The following is a 21,492-nucleotide window of genomic DNA, read 5'->3' as shown; positions in this document are numbered from 1 at the left end:
CAGCAATAGATGTTAGAGCTGGGATATTAATTGAAGAAATGCATCTAGAATAGTTGACCTTCCCTAATCTGCTCCATTCTTCATGTGGGCAAAATACTGCCAGACCAAAGGCATCAGACATTTAGCACCAAGCCAAAATCAGGAGTGTTCTCTAAGAGGAGAGAAAATGCTAAGGCCCTTATCAGAGGACAGAGAAATAAAGAACTGATTAAGAGGCATTAAGACTCAATCTAAGATGGGTGCCTGACTGGCTCAATTGGAAGAGCTTGCAAATCTTGATCTCAAGGTTGTGAGTTTGAGCCCCATGCTGGGCATACAAGTTAGTTTAAAAATCTAAGAGGTCCAACATGAGAGTCAATGAGTGTCCTCAAAAAGGGTGCAATAAGGAGTGGTGATGTGATGGTAGTGAAGAGGAGAAAGGAAAATCAAAGAGAAAATAAGAGAGCAAAATGCATTCAAAATACCCATACCCAGACACATCTTGAAATACTCTATTTCCTAGGGGCACCTGGCTGGCTCAGTCAGTGCAGCATGCAACTCTTGATCTCAGGGTTGTTAAGTTTGAGCCCCACATTGGTTATTGATAGAGATTTTAAAATTTTAAAATTTTAAATTAAAAAATTTTAAAATTAAAATTTTTTAAAATTTTAAAAAAGATTTATTTATTTATTTACTTGACAGACAGAGATCACAAGTAGGCAGAGAGGCAGGCGGGGTGGGGGGGGAAGCAGTCTCCCCACTGAGGAGGGAGCCTGATGTGGGGCTCGATCCTAGGACCCTGGGATCATGACCTGAGTTGAAGGCAGTGGCTTAACCCACTGAGCCACCCAGGCACCCCTCAAATAAATAAATCTTTCAAAAACATCATTAAAAAAAAAAGTATGGGCGTAAAACAGATTTTTCTTTTTCTCTTTTTAAGATTTTATTTATTTACTTATTTGTCAGAGAAAGAGAGGGAGAGAGAGCGAGCTCAAGCATAGGCAGGGGAATGCCAGCCAGAGGGAGAAGCAGACTCCCCGCCAAGCAAGGAGCCCAGTGAGGGACCTAATCCTAGGACCCTGGGATCATGACCTGAGCCGAGGGCAAAAGCCCAACCGACTGAGCTGCCCAGGCATTCCAAGACAGATTTCTAATACAATTGAATCACTGACTGTTAGAAAATAGTCGGGTATGCCTTCAGGGTTCTGAGGAAATTTCATTTTTAACTTGGAATTGTATATTCAGTGAAAAAATAATCAAATATATAGTTTGGAAAGCAACCAATCTAATCTTTGCTCACTGAGGAGCTCACAGCCTGTCTGGGAAGAAAGACAGGTAAATATGATATGCTTAAGGTAAGAAATGTAAAGAGGTCTCACAGGTGTTACCCACAGGGAGAGGGGCACCCGACCTAGTCTGGGGAGGCCATAGAAGATTCTTGAAGATACGATCCTGAGTGAAGCCTTGAACCATGAGGAAACAACTTGGTAAATCTCTTCAATAAATTTCCCTGACCTAGAGTAGACTGTGGTAAGAGAAATTTTATCTCCATATTCAAACGTGGCTTCCACATAGCTTATAGCTGGTCATGACTAAGGGTATAAGCATTAAAAAATAGTCATGATTTTGCTCACTCCTTCTATCATATATGCACTGAACCTGATTTGCAAGATGTGCAGCTTAGTTCTCCTCATGACTAATCCATTGGAAGTGGGGCACACCTGCCTTTCCTTCTGACTTGAGCTAATGGTTGAAACCATTACTTTTTTCTTTCACTGTGATTCTCTACCAGTGTCAAATGAACTCAGTTTTTAAATGTGTAGGCCAAACTTTTCAAATTCCTTACTGGCATGTGATTTAGGTCTTATGAACTTCTGTGTGATCATCATTTATTTGTTTTTTGCTTAGATCCCAGGGCAGGCTACATTCAGATATCAGAGAATGGTTTGTGCTGTATTCGAGCTAAAAAGTTTAAGGAATGAAAAGATAGTTGGGAAAGTCATATTTGTGAACTTCCTGTTTCTTTTTCTGTTTTCCTGAAAATATAGTAAGCCAAAAAGACAAATAAGGTAGCTATGAAGCCTTGCTCCTATTTGGAATTCTTTTTTGAATGAAAATAAAAATGTCCCCAATTCTCTTTGAGATAAGCATCAGCTGAATAAACCTACTTCATTGTTATTTTGTAGCACACTGTAGTTCCTGTATATTTGAAAAGTTCTATATTTTCACACACTTTATCTACTAAAAAAATGATAAGAACAAGAAGATCTTGTAACCTGTTCACAAGGCTACTTTTTTTTTTTTTAAAGTAGACTCCACACCCAACATGGGGCTTGAACTCATAACCCTCAGATCCTGAAATCAAGTGTTGTGTGCTCTACCAACTGAGCTAGCAAGGCACCCCTACAAGGCTAATTTTTAAAGATCAGACTCATTCACCATGATATGTTTTTGTTATCAGAGCAGAGAAACCTGGCTAAAAGAAGGAGAGGGAGTGTTTTAACAATATTCTTGTAGTTAGACTCTCCTTTATTTTCTATTTTTAAAAATTTCTTTTTTTAAAAAAAAAGATTTTATTTATTTATTTGACAGAGAGAGGCACAGCAAGAGATTAAACACAAGCAGGGGGAGTGGGAGAAGGAGAAGCAGGCTTCCTGCTGATATGGGGCTCAATCCCATGACCCCAGGATCACAACCCCAGCCAAAGGCTGACGCTTAAAGACTGAGCTTCCCAGGTGCTTATTTTAAAAAGATTTTATTTATTTGAGAGAGAGAGCATGTGAGAGAGAGAAAAAGAGCACTTGCTTACAAGAGTGGGGGAGGGGCAGAGGGAGAAGCAGGCTCCAGACATGGGGCTAGATCCCAGGAACCTTGGGATCATGACCCGAGCCTAAATCAGGAGTCAGATGCTTCACTGATTGAGCTACCCTGGTGCCCCTAGACTCCCCTTTATGAAAAGAAAAATATAAATAAGAAAGCCCAGTCTGGGGATGCCAAAAAGACCCTTCCATTCCTGCTGAATATTGTGTGGACGAGGGAAAAGATCATTTTCTTCCTTTTTTTCAGGATGGTCCCTCATTCAGTGACAGTAAAAACTGAGCAGGGTTCCTGGTTGAATAGTGTTCCCCCCAAATTCATGCCCACCTAGAACTTCAGAGTATGATCTTATTTAGAAATAAGATCTTTGTAGATGCATAGAAGTTATGATGAGGTGGTAACTTGTACCATAAGGATTAGGGTAGGGCCTAAATCCAGTATGACTAATGGAAGACGGCCATGTGAAGACAGAGGCAGAGACTGGAGTTATGTTGCCACAAGCCAAGGAAAGCCAAGGACTGCAAAGGACTACTGACAGTCACCACACTAGGAGGGAGGCATGCAGCAGATTCTCCCAGAAGGCACCAAACTTGGTATACCTTGATTTCTGGATTCCAGAATTGTGAGAGGATAAATTCCTATTCTTTTAAGCTACCCAGCCTGTGGCAATTTGTTCACAGCAGCCTTAAACTGACAGAGGCCTTTAGCTCTTCTCCATACCCTGTCAACAGCAGGCGGGTATCCCTCCCTTAGTTTGGGAGTCCTAGCAGGAAGAGGTCTAATTCTTTTTTTTTCCCCAAAAAGATTTTATTTATTTATTTATTTCCCACAGGCAAGCAGGGGAGGGGCAGAGGGCAAGGGATAAGAGAATCTCAAGCAGACTCCACACTGAGCACACAGTCTGACCTGGGGGCTCTATTTCACGACCCTGAGATCATGACCTGAGGCAAAATCAAGAGTCAGAAGCTTAACCTACTGAGCCAACCATGCACCTGAAGAGGTCTAATTCTTTTTTTTTTTTTTTTAAGATTTTATTTATTATTTATTTGACAGAGATCACAAGTAGGCAGAGAGGCAGGCAGAGAGAGAGGAAGGAAAGCAGGCTCACTGCCAAGCAGAGAGCCCAATGCGGGGCTTGATCCCAGGACTTTGGGATCATGACCCCAGCCGAAGGCAGAGGCTTTAACTCACTGAGCCACCCAGCACCCCAGAGGTCTGATTCTTATCTCCGACTGCCTCTCATTCCTCTTTTCTCAGCTTCCCTGACATTGACTGTGTCCTAAAGATACTAAGCATTTCACTTAGACCATCCTTATTAAATGGAACTTTGCTCTCAGACTTTTAATCCATGTTTAAATAGGCTGAATATGCCTCCCAGAAGAGTCACAGGTATTTACATGGCGATTCATGCCCTGAAATCTGATTGGCCAGAAAGCTGCTACTGTTTGAGTGGAAGAGCAAAGGCAAGGAAGGCCTCTTTAAGGTGCTAACACAATGAACATCTCAAGGGCTGTGGCAATGCTATAGTCTCTGTACTTCCTAAGCCCTATGACTATTCCACCCACTGAGAAAGTGGAAACAGATGACTGTTAACAACCACATATGAAGAAAAAGAAAGTAGCAGTAGTGATTTTAACATATACAAAGTAGAGTTTAACACAAAGAGGATTAAAAAAAAAAGACAAAGAGGATGTCTCAGTAGGATTATCTGATCTAAATAAATGGCCCTGTTAATCCTTCACAGTATTGTCCTCTAGTGTCATAGAAACCTGGGGTTAAATCCTATCACTAACTGTAACACTCCATAATTTATCTTCCTAGAGCCTCGGGGGTTTTTTAAATCTGCAAAATGCAGATAATACATATCTTCCCCATAGAATGGTCATAAGGCTCATATTAGCTAATTTATATAAAATGCCTAGGATTCAATAATTGTTAACTTTCATTCCCACTCTGCTTGCTTGCCAAAAAAAAAAAAAAAAAAAGCCAAAACCCTCATTCCTTCTTCAAGCCTCCTGCTCAAGCCCCATTGCTTTTTTCCTCTGCATTTGATCATGCTTCCCATGTCATACAGAAGTTATTACTTTTATTATAATGAGGCTAGGAATCTCTCAGTTCTTCAATTCCCTTTCCTTTATGAGGGCCTAGTCTTACTCTCCCCACTCACCTTCTGAAGATTTCTCCCTTTCTGGGTGAAGCTACCTGATTTGGTTTTATCCCCTAGAAGCTCCGTATTTTAGCTCCAACATTTCCTATGTTTTCACCTTTTCTTTCTCCACCAGTTCTTTCCCTACAGCATATGAAAATCTTCCTCCTATTAAAAATGAACTAATGCAGGGGCACCTGGGTGGCTCAGTTGGCTAAGTGACTGCCTTTGGTTCAGGTCATGATCCCAGGGTCCTGGGATCAAGTCCTGTGTTGGGCTCCCTGCTCAGTGGGGAACCTGCTCCCCGCCCCCCACCCCGCCCGCCTCTCTGCCTACTTGTGCTCTTTCTCCCTCGGTCAAATAAATAAATAAAATCTTAAAAAAAAAAAAAAAAAAAGAAATAATAACCAATCTAAACTGAACTTCTCTTGACTATGGTAGGTTTAATTCTACCTTTCTCCTTTCTTAGCCAAGCTCCTATTTTTTTTTTTAAGATGTATGTATTTATTTTAGAGAGAGGGAGAGAAGGAGTGCATGTGTGTGTGTGTGTGCGCGTGCGCACACACACACAGAGGCACAAATGGGGGGAGCGGGGAGGGGCAGAGGGAGACAGAATCTCAAGCCCACCAAGCAGGGAGTCTGAGATGGGCCTCCAGGTGGGGCTTGATCTCACCAGAGCATGACCTGAGCTGAAATCAAGAGTCAGCCACTTAACTGACTGAACTCTCCAGGTGCCCCTACTTTTTTTTCATTTAAATTATATTTATTCACCTTCTGAAAAGGCAACACTTATGAATCAAAATTCAAAAAGGCATACAGTACAAATTTTCCCTCCTATCCCTGATTCTCAAGCCATTTACCTTCCCTGAGCAAATGGTTTCCTGTGGTCTTTTTAGAGATCAGTCTATGCATATATAAGCAAATACATATTTTTCCTTTTGTATGAAAATTTTAGCGTATTACACTCTTCTGATCCTTGCCTTTTTTTTTTTTTTTTTTTTTTCAGTTAAAAATATATCTTGGAGGGGCGTCTGGGTGGCTCAGTGGGTTAAAGCCTCTGCCTTCAGCTCAGGTCATGATCTCCGGGTCCTGGGATCGAGCCGGCATCGGGCTCTCTGCTCAGCAGGGAACCTGCTTCCTCCTCTCTCTCTGCCTGACTCTCTGCCTAGTTGTGATTTCTCTCTGTCAAATAAATAAAATACTTAAAAAATATATATATATCTTGGAGGTCTTTTCATATCAATGCGTAAACAATTTCCTCATTGTTAAAGTGTTCTCAAAAGCAGATGCCAAGATGGGATTAGACATGCAAGAAACTTACTGGAGGAAATGCCTGTGAGGGAGGAAAAGGAGCTGGAGACAATCAGATAGTGATGCTGATTTGAGCCCCATGAAGGGGGGGCGGGTGGGAAGTTAGGAGGGTTGGGGTAGTTAGTGACTCAGACTGCAACATAGTTCTAAGAAAGTTTCAGACAGGCTTAAACCTGGGGATTCCTTAAGACAAAGTCACACATCAGAGGAATCCTGCATCCTGCAGGAATGGACCTGCCTGAACATCCTGCTACGCTCAGTCATCAGCTCGGAGCAGTCCACGGGGAGTGCGGCCTCATTGCAAATGCAGTGGTAGAATCAGGGCTTAGCAGATGGAGCCTCCCTGGACGGAAAGATCTGAGAGGAATAGTTTATGGCCTTCGTATTATTTTTAGGGCTGCATAATAATCCACTGATGGATGTGTCATACTTTATTTATCCATTCTGTGGGGTACATCACAGCATCCACCACAAGGAGTGGTACTACTATGTATTATTATTATTTTTTGGAAACTACTATGTAATTTTGATAGATGCTGCCAAGATTAAAATCTAATGTATATACTGGTATATATTTTGTGAATGTGCACTTTCACTAGCAATGTAGAAGAATATTTCCTCATTTCCTTATTAACATGGTGTGGTAAAACTTTCGTTTTTTTTAACTTTTTCATAATCTATATTTGATTTTTTACTTACACATTTTCCCACTTTTCATATACGCCCAAGTACATACTCATTAAGCCTTGTCTCTTTAATTTACTAGCTCATATGTTCATATGTAAAATAACAATAAATCAAGAAATTTTTTTTTTAAAGATTTTATTTATTTGACAGAGAGAGTTCACAGTAGACAGAGAGGCAGGCAGAGAGAGAGAGAGAGGGAAGCAGGCTCCCTGCTGAGCAGAGATCCTGATGCCATCCCAGAATCCTGAGATCATGACCTGAGCCGAAGGCAGCGGCTTAACCCACTGAGCCACCCAGGCGCCCCTAAATCAAGAAATTTAATAGGGATATTTTGAGGATAAAATGAATGCAAAACTCCATAGTTACAAATCAACCAATGGGGCACCTGGGTGACTCAGTGGGTTAAGCCTCTGCTTTCAGCTCAGGTCATGATCCCAGGGTCCTGGGATCGAGCCCCGAATCGGGCTCTCTGCTCAGCGGGGAGCCTGCTTCTTCTTCCTCTCTCTCTCTGCCTGTCTCTCTGCCTACTGTGGTCTCTCTCTCTGTCAAATAAATAAATAAAATCTTGACAGAGAGAGAGATCACAAGTAGGAAGATCCCAGGACCCTGGGATCATGACCTGAGCCGAAAGCAGAGACTTTAACCCACTGAGCCACCCAGGCACCCAGAAATAAAATCTTAAAAAAAAAAAAAGTCAAACAAAAAATGTTCTCAATCAACCAAAAAATATTCTCCATACTCTACACTGATGATTTTCAGTCTATGCATTTAGGCCAGACATCTTGTCAGCAGGTAAAAATATTCAACAAGTTTACTTGTTCTTTTTTTAAAAAAATTTTTATTTAAATTCGACTTACTTATTTAAATTCGACTTACTTGTTATTGCTATCTTGATGCCGCATGAGCACTTCAGATTCAACGTGTTCTAGCCACACTTAAAATTCTTTTCTTAAACAATTGCTCCTATTCTTTTATTTACTTTATTTTTAAAAAAGATTTTATTTATTTATTTGACAAACAGAGATCACAAGTAGACAGAGAGGCAGGCAGAGAGAGAGAGGGAAAGCATGCTCCCCGCTGAGCAGAGAGGCCGACCGTAGGGCTCAATCCCAGGACCCTGGGATCATGACCTGAGCTGAAGGCAGAGGCGTCAACCCACTGAGCCACCCAGGCACCGCATATTTACCTTATTGTTAAAGTCAAAACCCTGGGAGTCATTTTGGATTATTCTTTCTCCCTTAAACCCACACTTAATTAACCACTAGATTCTGCTGAATTTGATTCATAAATGATTCTGGTATCTGTCTTTTTCTCATGATCAGCACTGCCCATCTATGGTTCATCTATGCCCATCTATCCCTGTATAAGTATTAAGGCAATAGCTCCTTTCTCTTCTTTTTTCTTTTTTTAAAATAGGCTTCATGCTATGGGGCTTGAACTCAAGACCCTAAAATCAAGAGTCACATGCTCTACCAACTTGGGAAGCCAGCCAGGAGCCTTGAGGCAATAGCTTTACTGTTCTTACCTTCTTCCAATCTATTTTGAACACTGTCATCAGGAGGAGTTTTTGAATACACAGCACTGATGATAATACTCCCTAGCTCAAGAGTCTTTAATGCTTCTTATTGCCTATAAAATGATGAAATCTAAAACTTACTTGACATATATTGCTCTCCATAATCTGTTCTCTTACCTAACATCTTTTTAGATATTCCCTTTCCCTGCTTTAATCTGTAACATGTTAATCTGTAACATGTTTAATCTGTAACATTCAAACTAGTTGCATTTCTCAGAATATATCATGTTCTCTCTTGATATATGTATTTGCCATCCTCTCTTAAATAATTTCCTGCTCTTTGCCCACTTGCGTTTCACATAAGGTTCTTAAAATTTGGGGTCAAACTGACTTCCCAAGTTTAGCCTGACTCCCCTAGTAGTCCTCCTATTCTACCATTGCTCTTAGTACCCACAGGGTTTATTTTTAATTTGCCTGCATGTTTATTTCTTCAGTAGGTTTTGATTCTCCGGATGGAAGAAGACCAATTTCATCTGGTATCTCCAGCACTTATCACGGTTCCTGGAAATAAGAGAAACTCACATACTTTTTGATTGGCTTCAAGATCTGAGAAGTTTCCCAAGAAATTTACTCTTGTAGTAAATAAACGATCTCCATCCCTCCCCCCACCCCAAGTTTTCCAGGTTTCTCCCAAAACATAGTGGGCAGGTCACTCACTATTAACTCTCCTTACCACTTTAGATAAAAGTGACCATTTCTTCCTTTGTGCTCCCACTAAAAGCGGTATATTAGTCCTATCCTAGCAGCAATCATGTTTAAGATTGTATCCTAAGCATCTGACACGTTAAGCACGCAATAATTAAATGAATCCATGTTTACCTTAAGGAGACTTTCTTAAACATTCTAGGAGAATGTCATCATTATGAATAGACCATAAAAAGACTTTTAAAATCCAAACCTGATGATTGTTTTGAAAACGATCTATCCTCCTGGCACTATTTTTTTTTTTTTTTCCTTCTTCAAGATTTTATTTATTTGACACAGAGAGAGATCACAAGTAGGCTGAGCAGCAGGCGGGGGTGGGGAGAAGCAGGCTCCCTTCAGAGAGCCCCAGCGGGCTCAGATCCCAGGACCCTGAGATCATGACCTGAGCGGAGGGCAGAGGCTTAACCCACTGAGCCACCCAGGCTCCCCGCTCCTGGCACTTTAACTGTCCTTAGACAGATGGCCAAAGCTTGGCTGTGGGAACCGCATACGGTAGGAGGAGACCGTGACTGGAGCGCGAGGAGAAGGATGATTGGCTCCTAGGTCTCAGAAGTTCTCCTCAGACCGATGCTAGGACTTGGAAACCGCTGATGGTTCAGCTTTTGAAATACGGTTTTTGCATCGTAAAGGAAAAAGATTAACCTATCAGAAACAACCAAGCACACCCCATTACCAATCAGGAGCGGGAAAGAAGCCAAAGCCTGGGGATACCCACGCACCAACGAGGACGTCATTCTCCAGTCTCAGCCAATGAGCGGCTGGACAGGGGAGGGGGCGGGGTAACAGGCGGACCAATTGTCACAAAAAAACAAACAATCTGCAGTACAACTGCCTTAACCACAGCCCTCGCCACTCAAACCGCTGGAGCAAAGTCCTGAGCAAAGCACTTGCCAAATACTTTCCACTCTCCTTCTCGCCTGGAAGCAGTTATAGTGGAATACCTTCCTCACACCAGAACAAGGGCCTTCTTTTCACCAGTTCCCACAGACTCGCAGAAAGAATACTGCAACTTTGAGGTTTCTACCTTCACAGGAACTGGCAGTCCAGCTCTACCTGAGGGGGAGGGGCGGCCCCAGTACGCAGGCGTGCACGCCTCGTGGGGGCGGGGCTGTGGCGGCCCAAAGCAACCTGGGTGCTGTATTCCTTTTGCTGGCAAAACTCAACCTCTTTTGTAGCCTTCGGAACTACATTTCCCAGGAGCCCCGCGACCTCAGGGTGGGCGGGATGGTTCGTTAATGAGCTCGAGGAAGCCGCGGCGCGGCCCACCAGGTTCCAAAACAAGGAAATGAAGGGGGGAGGCGGGACTGGGGCTGCCTGCGGGAGCCGCCGCCGCCGCCGCCGCGGAGGAGGAGGAGGAGGTGGAGGAGGTGGCTGCCGCGGCCGCCGAGGAGTCCCTTGCTGAAGGCGGACCGCGGGGCGGCGGGCGGCGCGCGCGCGCCCGAGAGGCGGCTGTTGGAGAAGTGGAGCGGCGGTCGCGGGGGGAGGAGGAGGAGGAGGAGGGACTGAGCGGCGGCGGCCCCCGCGTCCCGGTGCCTCTATGGGGAAAGCAGACAATGGATTATGATTTCAAGGCGAAGCTGGCGGCGGAGCGGGAGCGGGTGGAGGATTTGTTTGAGTACGAAGGGTGCAAAGTGGGACGCGGCACCTACGGGCACGTCTACAAGGCGAGGCGGAAAGATGGGTAAGAGCAGGGGCGGGGGGAGTAGGCTCGCTTGGGTCCTCGCCCTGCCCGCGACCGCGCGGGATGGGTGGGTCGGAGCCAGGTCGGGCCGTTCCGGAGGGGCGAGGCGGAGGTGGTCGCGGGGCGGCGTTCCAGCGCGCACTGAGGGACGCCGGTGCTGCCCGCCCCCCGCGCGGCCCCGTCGCGCCCCTCGAACTCCCGCGGCGCAGCCCAGTCGGGGGGCGTCGGTCCCGTCCCAGAGGGCGCCTTCCGCGTGCATGGAGCTGGCGGCGGGACTCGAGTTGGGACCTCGGTTGGAGGTGGAGTTTGTGGGGTCTGGTCTCCTGGGGAGACGCGGAGGGCTGGGAGAGCTTTGCCGAGGAGTTGCCGCTCCGACCCTGGGCTGGTGACGGTCGTTGTGGAACTTCCAATCGGCTGAGCGCCTCCCGGGGGCGGCGGTTTGAAACCTAGCCGAGGAACCGGTCGCGCGGCCGAGCGCTGGGGTCCTAGCCAGCCTCACGGGTCTGACCCGCCGGGCACCTCTGCCCTTGGGGCCAGCCAGCCCATTGGCACCTCAGCGCAGCCCCCGCTCCCTGCCTAGACCCGGCGACTTCTGGATCCCTCCTCATTTGCCCTGATTTCGCTTTTTCACATTCCGAATTCCGCACCTTCCCTCGAATGTAGGACCTCGTGGGAAACGAACCGCGTTTTACCCGCAGAACTTCAGAGTTCGCCTAGTTCTCTGGTAAATCACCCCCCCCCCCCTTGGATATTCTGATGTCCTCCACTCCGTTTCCTGGCTGAATGACTGCGTGCTGGGCTTTATCGAGCACCTAGATTGTCCAGAACGGAATGTGAATCTTTGTTTTCCTGAGAGTTTTGGGAGAACCGTAATGACCTCTTAGGAAGCTTTTACTGATTGCTCTCTTAGGAGAAGGCGAGCTGGATAAAGTATTTGAGAGCGCCTGTCCTCCGTCCTGTAGGGTAGACGGGCTCATGCTGTAGGACAGGTGGAACCAGCTCCCTGCCTGCGAAGGATAGGTTTGAACCAATCGCCTCTTCACCGCCCTTCCTGGCAGGAATTCTCCTCCCCCAGAGTTAGAAGTCCAGAAACGTCTATCTACCTGTCCCCCTTAGATTTCAAAGACTTAGATTTCAAAAACTATATGAAAGAGAGGTTTTAGGGTTGTAAGGGAACATTTCTGGATAAAGTGAGAATCAGCTATAATGACATTAGTAAAGATTTGAAGTGCTGCCTACCGTTCTGCGCACTCTGATACAGTTGATTTATGAACTCTAGGATGAAAGTCGTTAGAGTCTGTGCTAATTTCGTACAGAGAACGAGAAAGTACAACTTTACAAATTGTTTTATCATAAAGTATGGTGGAAATCACCAGGTACTATACACGTGTAAAGGATTGTTACTGCAAGTAATTTTTGTCTTATAACTAAACGGGCCCCATTGTATTCAGTTGTAAACTTTTCTCATAATGCTTTCATTTAGTTAATTGCCAAGTGTCCTTGGATTCATAGCTTGGAATGTGAGGTACTATAATTAACTAGTATTTTGTTTTTGGAATATTGACTTTACTTGTTTCACTGGTGTCCATGTAGCAATCTTATCAGATAGACTTGGGGAGAGGACATCTAGTTTTCCTATCTGGACATTGGCATTACAAAACAAGTAACAAGGTGTTTTTCAAACTCCTCATGCTAACTTTATAATACATTTAATCTGGAATTTCTAAAATGTATTTTCATTCTTGTTGTTAAAATAGCTTCCCTTTATTAGGCAACTTTTGAGAAAAATTGAAAATTCTGCTTTTGAATTGTATTTCGGTAGCGTGGGCTATAAGAGAAAACAGATAATTTAATTCCTGCTTCCAATTGTTCTATTTGAATATTTTCCCCTCTAATAAAGTTCTTGATTCGACTACAGTTTCTTCTTGAGTGAAATTTGTTTGATTAGAATTAATGAAGTTTCTTTAATAGAATAAGATCAGTTGTGTATTTTCAAAATATACGTTCTAAAGAAACTTGTAGGATCTGAAAGCATTAGTTGATATCACTGTATTACTTGTAAGAAAAATCATTATAAAGGTAGGTTTTCTTGGACCAAGGATCTAGTTGAGATTTGAGGCTTACAGTAAACACAAATCTCTTGTGGTAGGATTAGTTTTATGTTCATTGATAACAGCGATTTGAAAAAATAGAAAGTTTTTAGTAATGGTTCTAAACTGTGATGTACATTTCCATAGTAAAGGATTTTACTCTGATCAGAATTTATTTTGGTTAATTCAGAAAAAAATGTATAGTGCTATTTTAGGGAGCAAGAAAAAAAATCACATGGGTTCATTAAAGAGAAATTATTCTGATGTATATAATGTAGTATATAACCAAAGAATCATTCAGGTCTTTTGGAGAAACCCAGGAAGAAGTAATGTAGCATGAAGCATGACTAGAAAAGCCTCTGCTTGTAGTTTAATGTTACAGTTTAAAAAATCTTAGAAGATTGTCATTGAAATATGACTTTAACTTAGGCTATGTTAATTATAAATTTATAACAGTGGGAATGAAAGATCACATTTGGGTTTTTCACTTTCAATAAAAATGTTAATTGTTCTTTTTGTTCTTTTTTTTTGTTTTGGAGGAAGAGAATCTTTTGACCCAACCATTCTTTTTAAATAAAATCAGGTTTAAAAGTTATTCTTGAGAAACAAGTTCAGAATATTTCTAGATTTTTTAGTATGAACAAGAATTTGTAATAGTTTTTCTTTTAACAGTAAAAAGTCACATATAACAGTTTATGGTTACAAATCTCAAGACCATATTTCTTAAATTTGAAAAAACTTTGTTTTGATTGGTAAAGGAATATTGTTAAAAAGTTCTTTTGTCAATAAGAGGTTCAAACAAACTTGATTCCATAGGATAGTGTTATGTCTGAAAACTGTTGTACCCAACAATACTGCCATTCAACTTTGCAGACATTCATTTAGTCTTTGAACCACTCCAATCAAAGAATGCTTCTTTTTGGAGATGTCTGAAAGATACTTGGTAATTGAAAGTGAAATGGCTGACAACAGTTTCAGTTTTGCCTTAAGGTTTCAGATGAGTAGTTGGTGACTATGTATGAAGTTACAGATGAGTAATTGGTGTCTTACATGTCTTAATGTAGGTCATGAAATCCTTCACTAATAAATTTGTTAGGTACACGTGGACACACATAGGCACGGCCATAACAGCTTGGTTTTGATAGATTTTTCATATTTGGTTTATAGTTAAAATAGATGATAGTATTTGCATTCCGTTTTTTTTTTTTTTTTTTTAGATCTATGGGGGTTAAAGATGTAGCAGTATGATCATAACATTTTAGGAAGCTATCAAGAGTTTTAAGATCATTTAGTCTCATTTCTTCTTACAAATGAGAAAACCAGACCTGTTAGAGGTTGTCATGACTGTAGTCTCACAACAAAGACAGGCCTCACAGCAAATTATAAGACAGTAATCCAGATCTCATCACTGAGTTACTGCATTTTCTAATGTGTTTTCCTTCTTAATACTAAAGGAGGTAAAACAAAAAAGGCCACATTGCCTCCAGTTTTGACAGTCTTATTCTATAAACCTTATCCGTGCAAAGGATCCATCTATTCCAACAAATACAGAAAAGGGAAGATATCACATTGGCATTTTAAAAAAAAGTAGAAGTGCAGGCCTGTAGTTCTCTTTATCTGGTTTCTCTCCACTCTCACTGTCTTACTTTGGTCCACCATCTCTGATTTGCCCAGTAGACAAATTGGTCTCTGCTATTATCTTAGTCTTTCCTCACGATAGTCCAAGATCCAAGTTGCCTGGCTTGGTTTTTTTCTACAAAATAAAATTAATCATGTCACATCTTGGAAAACTGCATTCTCTCTGGTTCAAACCATCACATCCAATCTTAGTTCCTCACTTCAGAATGTAAAGCCATTTGCATTCAGATCCTAAAGTCTTTAGTCTTTACAGCCTTTATGCTTGCCACTAACTCCCTCCTTTATTCCAGAGTCTTCAAGCCATGCTTCTGTAGCATTGAATTCATATTTTCTAGGACTTGGTAAATCCTTTTCATATCTATTTTTTCTTCCCTGCATTCAAAGTAGAATGGCATGCTTTGCTATTCCTCTGTCCCTTTTCTCCTCACTCCCATTAACTTGGCATACTCCTGCTCATCCATAATACCCAATTCAAATAGCTTTTCTTCTAGAAGCCTTCTCTTACTCACCAAGTATATTCATTAGATGTGATTCTGCTCTTCTTTGTTCTTAGATGTGTGATATCAATATAAATAATAACCTGAAGGGCTTGATCTCATGGCTCTGAGATCATGACCTGAGCCAAAATCAAAAGTTGGAAGCTTAACTGATCAAGCAACTCCTGGTGCCTGTTCTGTGCTTTTACTAGCTATTTTATAGAGATGCTTAGAAAATGTCAGCATCTAAGCATACTTTAGGAAATTTATTGAGATGATGGGTTTATGTTAATAAACTTAGTATCTTTAGCACTTAGTAAATCAAACGGTCATTGGTTTATGTTTAATTGGTTCTTCATTTATGCAGTGCAAGCCTTCAGAACTTTATTTTTGAAGCCCAAGGGAAATAAATGCTCTTTTCAATAAAATTTGATTGTTTAGAGCAGTGACAGATAAACTTTTTCCACAAAGAGGCAGATACTAAATATTTTGGGCTTTGTGAGACATATATGTTTTAAGTACTTAAATCTGCTGTTGTAGTGCGGAAATATCCACAAATAATATGTAAATGAATTTAAATTAGAATGGCTATGTTCTAGTAGAACTTTGTTCACAAAAACAGGTGGTCAGCTGACTTTGGTCTGGAGGCTGTAGTTTGCCCTGCTTAGTTTACCAACCCATAGTCTAGAGCAGTGATGTCCAATAGAACTTCATGCAATGATGCAGATACATCTGTGCTCTACAGTATAGTAGCCACTAGCCACATGTGGCTCAAGGGATGTGATTACTGTGGCTGAGAAATGGCCATTCCCTGTGATACTGAACTGGGATGGTTTCGAATTTTTGGAATGAGTGGCTTAGCAACACAATTTTCAAATCCATGAAGTGACTTTTTTAATTTAAGTAATCTCTGCACCCAACGTGGGGCTCAGATTCACGACCCCAAGACCAAGAGTTGCATGCTCCACTGACTGAGCCAGCCAGGTGCCCCTGAAGTGACCATTTAATAAAAACGTGTATATGATGGTGTGGACAAGTGAAATAGGAAAAAACTCATGCCTTTCAAGTTATAGGAAGGATTTTGAGGCTGAAACAGTTTGGAAGGCAAACTGATACCTGAACTGAAAAACTGTCAATTTGTGAATACAAGCAAGGATATCTGATCACTTTTTCAAAAAAGTGTTTTGTTAAAAAAAGAAAAAGTGTATGTTCAGTAAGTAAGTGCATGTGCATAAAAAGATACACAATGTAATATATAAGCCTTCCCTTTCCCCACCCTTTTGCCTTTCTTCAGGCAGCCATTCTTGGTTTTCTATCTTAGATTTTCTTGGGGTTGTGTGTATTTAATTATAAATAGTTTACATTTATTTTTAAACAAATATAATTTGAAGATCATTACATAACTGATCTGCAGAGATGCCTAGTTCCTCTTAATAGTTTCACTGTTCCATTGTATTGACTTACATAATTTATTTAACCATCCCTCTTGATGGACAGACATTTAGGCTGTTTCCAGTATTTTGCTAGTACTAATACTACAGTGAATATCCTAGTAGGTACAGTTTTTGCGCATATTAATGTAACTGATTAAAATTTCTGTAAGCTGTTTACCTTTGGAAGTACTGGCTTGAAATGATTTGCTAGCATGCTGATATATGAGATCTAAATGTCAAAAGAATGGGGATAAGAAGGCTGAGAGTAAGGAAAAGAAATAATGAAGGCTTTAAGAATTAATAATTATTCAGAAATAAAAATGAGGGTTTTAAAAATTATTATTATTTTTAGGTTTTATTTGTTTATTTGACAGAGACACAGAGAGGGAACACAAGCAGGTGGGGTGGGAGAAGGAGAAGCAGGCTTCCTGCTCAGTGGGGAACCTGATGCGGGGCTCCATCCCAGGACTCTGGGATCATGAGCTGAGCAGAAGGCAGACGCTTAATGCCTGAGCCACCCAGGTGGCCCTAAAAATGAGTTTTAAATCATTAGTTTGCTATAGGAAGTGCAGGTTACTGTTTTAACAGCATGGGAATGATATGTCTCCCGAGTTTCATATAGGAAAAAAGTAGATCTGTGAAAAGGTTTTTGTTTTTTTTTTTTTTTTAAAGATTTTATTTATTTATTTGACAGAGAGAGATTACATGTAGGCAGAGAGGCAGGCAGAGAGAGAGAGAGGAGGAAGCAGGCTCCCTGCTAAGCAGAGAACCCGATGCGGGACTCGATCCCAGAACTCTGGGATCATGACCTGAGCTGAAGGCAGCGGCTTAACCCACTGAGCCACCCAGGCGCCCCGAAAAGGTTTTTTTGATGTAATGGATGTCAGTATTGATGAATCAAGGATTTTTACTTTTGTGTGCTATGTTTGGACTGAATATGCTGGATAAAAAGTTAATATGGGGTATTATGTGTGCTTGTTTTGCAAAATGCTTATGTAGCTCAGTGAAGTTTAGACATCAGTATAGAAGACTTGAAGGCAATAGATTACAATTTGAAATTTTCTTGATGGTAAGTGATGAGAGTAAGGCTATTTGGTTAATGTGTTTTTTGAAGATCAACCTGTTCGTTATCTTGTGATGCTGGGACTGTGTAATGTTAGTGCTGCTTTTAGATCCCAAAACGAAAGGACAAGATATTTTTTCCCCAGAGAGCATTTTAATGTTTTGAGTCACTAACATGACTGTTTCTTTAAAAACAGGTAGTTTTTAAGGTCTAGAACCATGAAGAAGTAACTGACAAAGCTATTTGAAGATTTTGTCCATTTATAAATAGCTGATAGTTCAACACTTCCTGTAATAGCCCTTTTGAGCTCGCATTGTGCAGGATGAAAGAGAATCTCAAGAGAGGAGACAGGATGTAATTCAGGAAACAAGTGTGCAGCAGTAGTTTTTTATTGAGGGTTTGAATTCTTATCCGAAAGTAAGTGATGGATCAAAGAGAAAAATCTGTAAAGTCCTCAAATAATTGTTATCCTTAAAAATATCTTTAATTTCTAATATAATGAGTCTTTCTAATGGAGAAATAAACCCTCCTTATAAAGGATTTAACCCTGTGTATTTTATTTCTTTCCTTTTTAAAAATTTATTTATTTATTTGTTTGAGAGACAGACTGGGAGAGAGAGAGAGCATGAGTAGGGCAGAGGGAGGGGGACAGGCAGACTCCCCGCTGAGCACAGAGCCCGATGCAAGGCTCCATCCCAGGACCCCTGGACCATGACCTGAGCTGGAGGCAGATGCTTAACTTACTGAGCCACCCAGGTAGCCCCTGTTGTGTGTTTTCTATAAAAAAATATTATTTCAGTGGATTTTGTGATTGATGATCTCAGTTACCAAGGAGAACTTGATTAGGAAATGGATTTAATTTTGTTTCGTACTGTGACCACAGACCAAAACCATGTCATGGCAAACTGTTTTGTAGATATTTACATTTCGACAGAAAGGTGAATCCAAGGCTGCTGGATAAAGCAGGTAAAACTTTTGCCTTACATGTGGTTAGTTTGCCTTATAGGTTAGTTGCATCTTTCTGTAGGAAAGTTACAATTTTCTTTATGATTGTTAAATAAGTTCACCTATGAAACTACCCTGTGGTCTGAGGCACAAAGCATGTTGCTTTTGACAAAAGTTAGTTTCCTATTTCGCTTTCCCTTTTGCAGTGTAATTATTATAATTGCATTTTAAAAAATTTATTTATTTGATGGAGATCACAAGTAGGCAGAGAGGCAGGCAGGGAGGGGGGGGGGAAGCAGACTCCCTGCTGAGCAGAGAGCCCTATGTAGGGTTCGATCCCAGGACCCTGAGATCTTGACCTGAGCCAAAGGCAGAGGCTTAACCCTCTGAGCCACCTAGGCACCCCTATAATTGCATTTTTTTTTTAAAGATTTTATTTATTTATTTGTCAGAGAGAGAGCGAGCACAGGCAGAGTGGCAGGCAGAGTCAGAGGGAGAGTCAGAGGGAGAGGCAGGCTCCCTGTGGGGCAAGGAGCCCGATGTGGGACTCGATCCCAGGACGCTGGGATCATGACCTGAGCCGAAGGCAGCTGCTTAACCAACTGAGCCACCCAGGTGTCCCACCTATAATTGCATTTTAAGAGTGACTTAAACACTGAGTGAATCTTATTGTTTTGGATTTAAGTGAAAGTTTAAAGAAAAAGTGACCTTGCGGCGCCTGGGTGGCTCAGTCGGTTAAGAGTCTGCCTTTGGCTCAGGTCACGATCCTGAGACCTTTGGAGTCCCACATCAGCTGGGAGCCTGCTTCTCCCTCTGCCTCTCCCCTGGCTTGTGCTCTTTTGCTCTGTCTCTCTCTCAGATAAGTAAATACAGTCTTTAAAAAAAAAAAAAAAAAAAGTGGCCTGCCTTTTTTCCTGAAAAAAATTGTATGTAATTTTGTTGTAAAGTTGTGTAACTTAGAAAACCAGAGTTCTGTTAACTAATTTCTCAGCAGTTTTTGATCTTTATGGTATATTTGTGTTAAAGTGGAAATATTTTTATTTTATGCTATTAAAATTTATTAAGTAATAGTTGTACCTGATTAAAACTCCAACAGTATAAGTGTATGTAGAATGAAAAATAAAAGCCTTCCATTTTGTCCACTGTCAAGCTTTGCTTATTTCTCAGAGGTAAGCAGTGTTAACTATTTCTGTTTTAAGTTTTACTGGTGCTTAACACTATAATACACATATAATTCTGTTTCTTTTTAAAAAATGTTTGTTTATTTGAGAGAGGGAGTATGAGTGCACATGAGCACGAGCAAGAGGGGCAGGGCACAGGGAGAGGAACAGGCAGACTCCCATCTGAGCTCCATCCCGTCTTGATCCCAGCTCGATCCCTGACTTTATGACCTGAGCTGGAAGTCGGATGCTTAACTCACTGAGCCACCCGGACACCACTATCATTCAGTTTCTTGATTTATCAACTTTAGATGTTTTTTGTTGATTTTCCATTAGGAAAGCTGAACAATTTTGTGAAGTCTTATTACCTCCTGTTTTCCCCTTTCCCATCTCAATGTTCAAATTTATTACCTTTGTTATTTTAGATTTTTTATAGTGAATACTTTTATTAAGACTCTAGATCATAAATTTTTTTCTTCACTTGTCAGTTTAGATATTTGTGATCTTCCTGATGTGAATATTAAGGAAAGTAATATATTTCTCCTACTTTTTTTTCTCCACCTGTCTATATTTAAAGTATAATTTTTATAGCATCCTGCTTTTTGTCTAGGAGTAGATTTTTTTAAAGATTTTATTTATTTATTTGTCAGAGAGAGAGTCGAGAGAGAGAGAGAGAGAGTGCACAAGCAGGCAGAGTGGCAGGCAGAGGCAGAGAGAGAAGCAGGTTCCCCGCTGAGCAGGGATCCCGAGGTGGGGCTTGATCTCAGGACACTGGGATCATGACCTGAGCCAAAGGCAGCCACTTATCCAACTGAGCCACCCAGGTGTCCCTGTGAGTTGATTCTAAAGAGGGAACACTGAAAACCATATAATAGCCTTAAAATACTGTGATTATGAAATTACTGTGGGATGAATTAGAATATTAAGACCCATGGAGAAGGAAAAGTAATCTGTGCATTAAGTAATTGCTCTTTAAAACAGACTTCAGGTATTAAGGCCTAATGAGTTTTCTTAAGTTATTCTGCCTTTTCTTCAAATATTCTGGAGCTTACTTAGCTAATAACATTTCTTTACATCTATTTGTGGTTTTTCTTGGATTCCTTGTTTTGGTTCAGTTGAGGATGCCTTTTAGAGTAGCTTTTTCATATAGGATGTGTACATATTCTGAGTTCTTGTGTATCTGATAATGTGTTTTATACTCATACTTGATTAATAGTTTGGCTGAATATAGAATTCTATATTAAGAATAATTTTTGTCTTAGAATCCAAAACTGTTGCTGTTCTTCTGGTATTTCTTGTTGCTCATGGGAATTTCTTTATTGGAAGCTTGCTTTTTCCTCTTTGGAATGTCCTAGGATTTTTCATTTTATCTAGGCATTTTAAAATTTCACCAAAGTTCTGTCTAGAAAATGTAGGTCTTTATTTTTTTTTTTTAATTTAAGTGCTCATGTTTCTGTGTCTTAAAGTATTTTTTTGAATAGATAACTTATGCATCTAATTTGAACTTCAAAGGTAAAAAATGATATTTAGTCTAGTAGCATTCCTTCTACTTCATTCCCTATTCCTTCACTCCCTTTGCCAATTTTTCTTTTTTTTTTTTAAAGATTTTATTTATTTATTTGACAGAGAGAGATCACAAGTAGGCAGAGAGGCAGGCAGAGAGAGAGGAGGAAGCAGGCTCCCTGCCGAGCAGAAAGCCCGATGCGGGATTCGATCCCAGGACCCTGAGATCATGACCTGAGCTGAAGGCAGCAGCTTAACCCACTGAGCCACCCAGGTGCCCTG

General features: G+C 41.2%; 1 protein-coding gene across 2 annotated transcripts in view; it reads left to right on the top strand.

The window, feature by feature from the left end:
* Positions 1-10,484: 10,484 nt before the first annotated feature.
* Positions 10,485-21,492, top strand: part of CDK19 (cyclin dependent kinase 19) — a 168,223-nt gene continuing 157,215 nt past the window's right edge. The window contains exon 1 of one of the 2 annotated variants that reach the window (XM_059401207.1): positions 10,485-10,902. In XM_059401207.1, the coding sequence (XP_059257190.1) occupies positions 10,775-10,902 (128 nt within the window). In that variant the 5' untranslated portion in view covers positions 10,485-10,774. The remainder of the gene's footprint in view (positions 10,903-21,492) is intronic. The other variant, XM_059401208.1, reaches the window with a different exon arrangement.

Source organism: Mustela nigripes, chromosome 5 (assembly GCF_022355385.1).
Source record: "Mustela nigripes isolate SB6536 chromosome 5, MUSNIG.SB6536, whole genome shotgun sequence".
Taxonomy (NCBI): Eukaryota; Metazoa; Chordata; class Mammalia; order Carnivora; family Mustelidae; genus Mustela; species Mustela nigripes.
The sequence above is the reverse complement of the archived record's forward strand: the minus strand, read 5'-3'. Positions and strand labels throughout refer to the sequence as shown.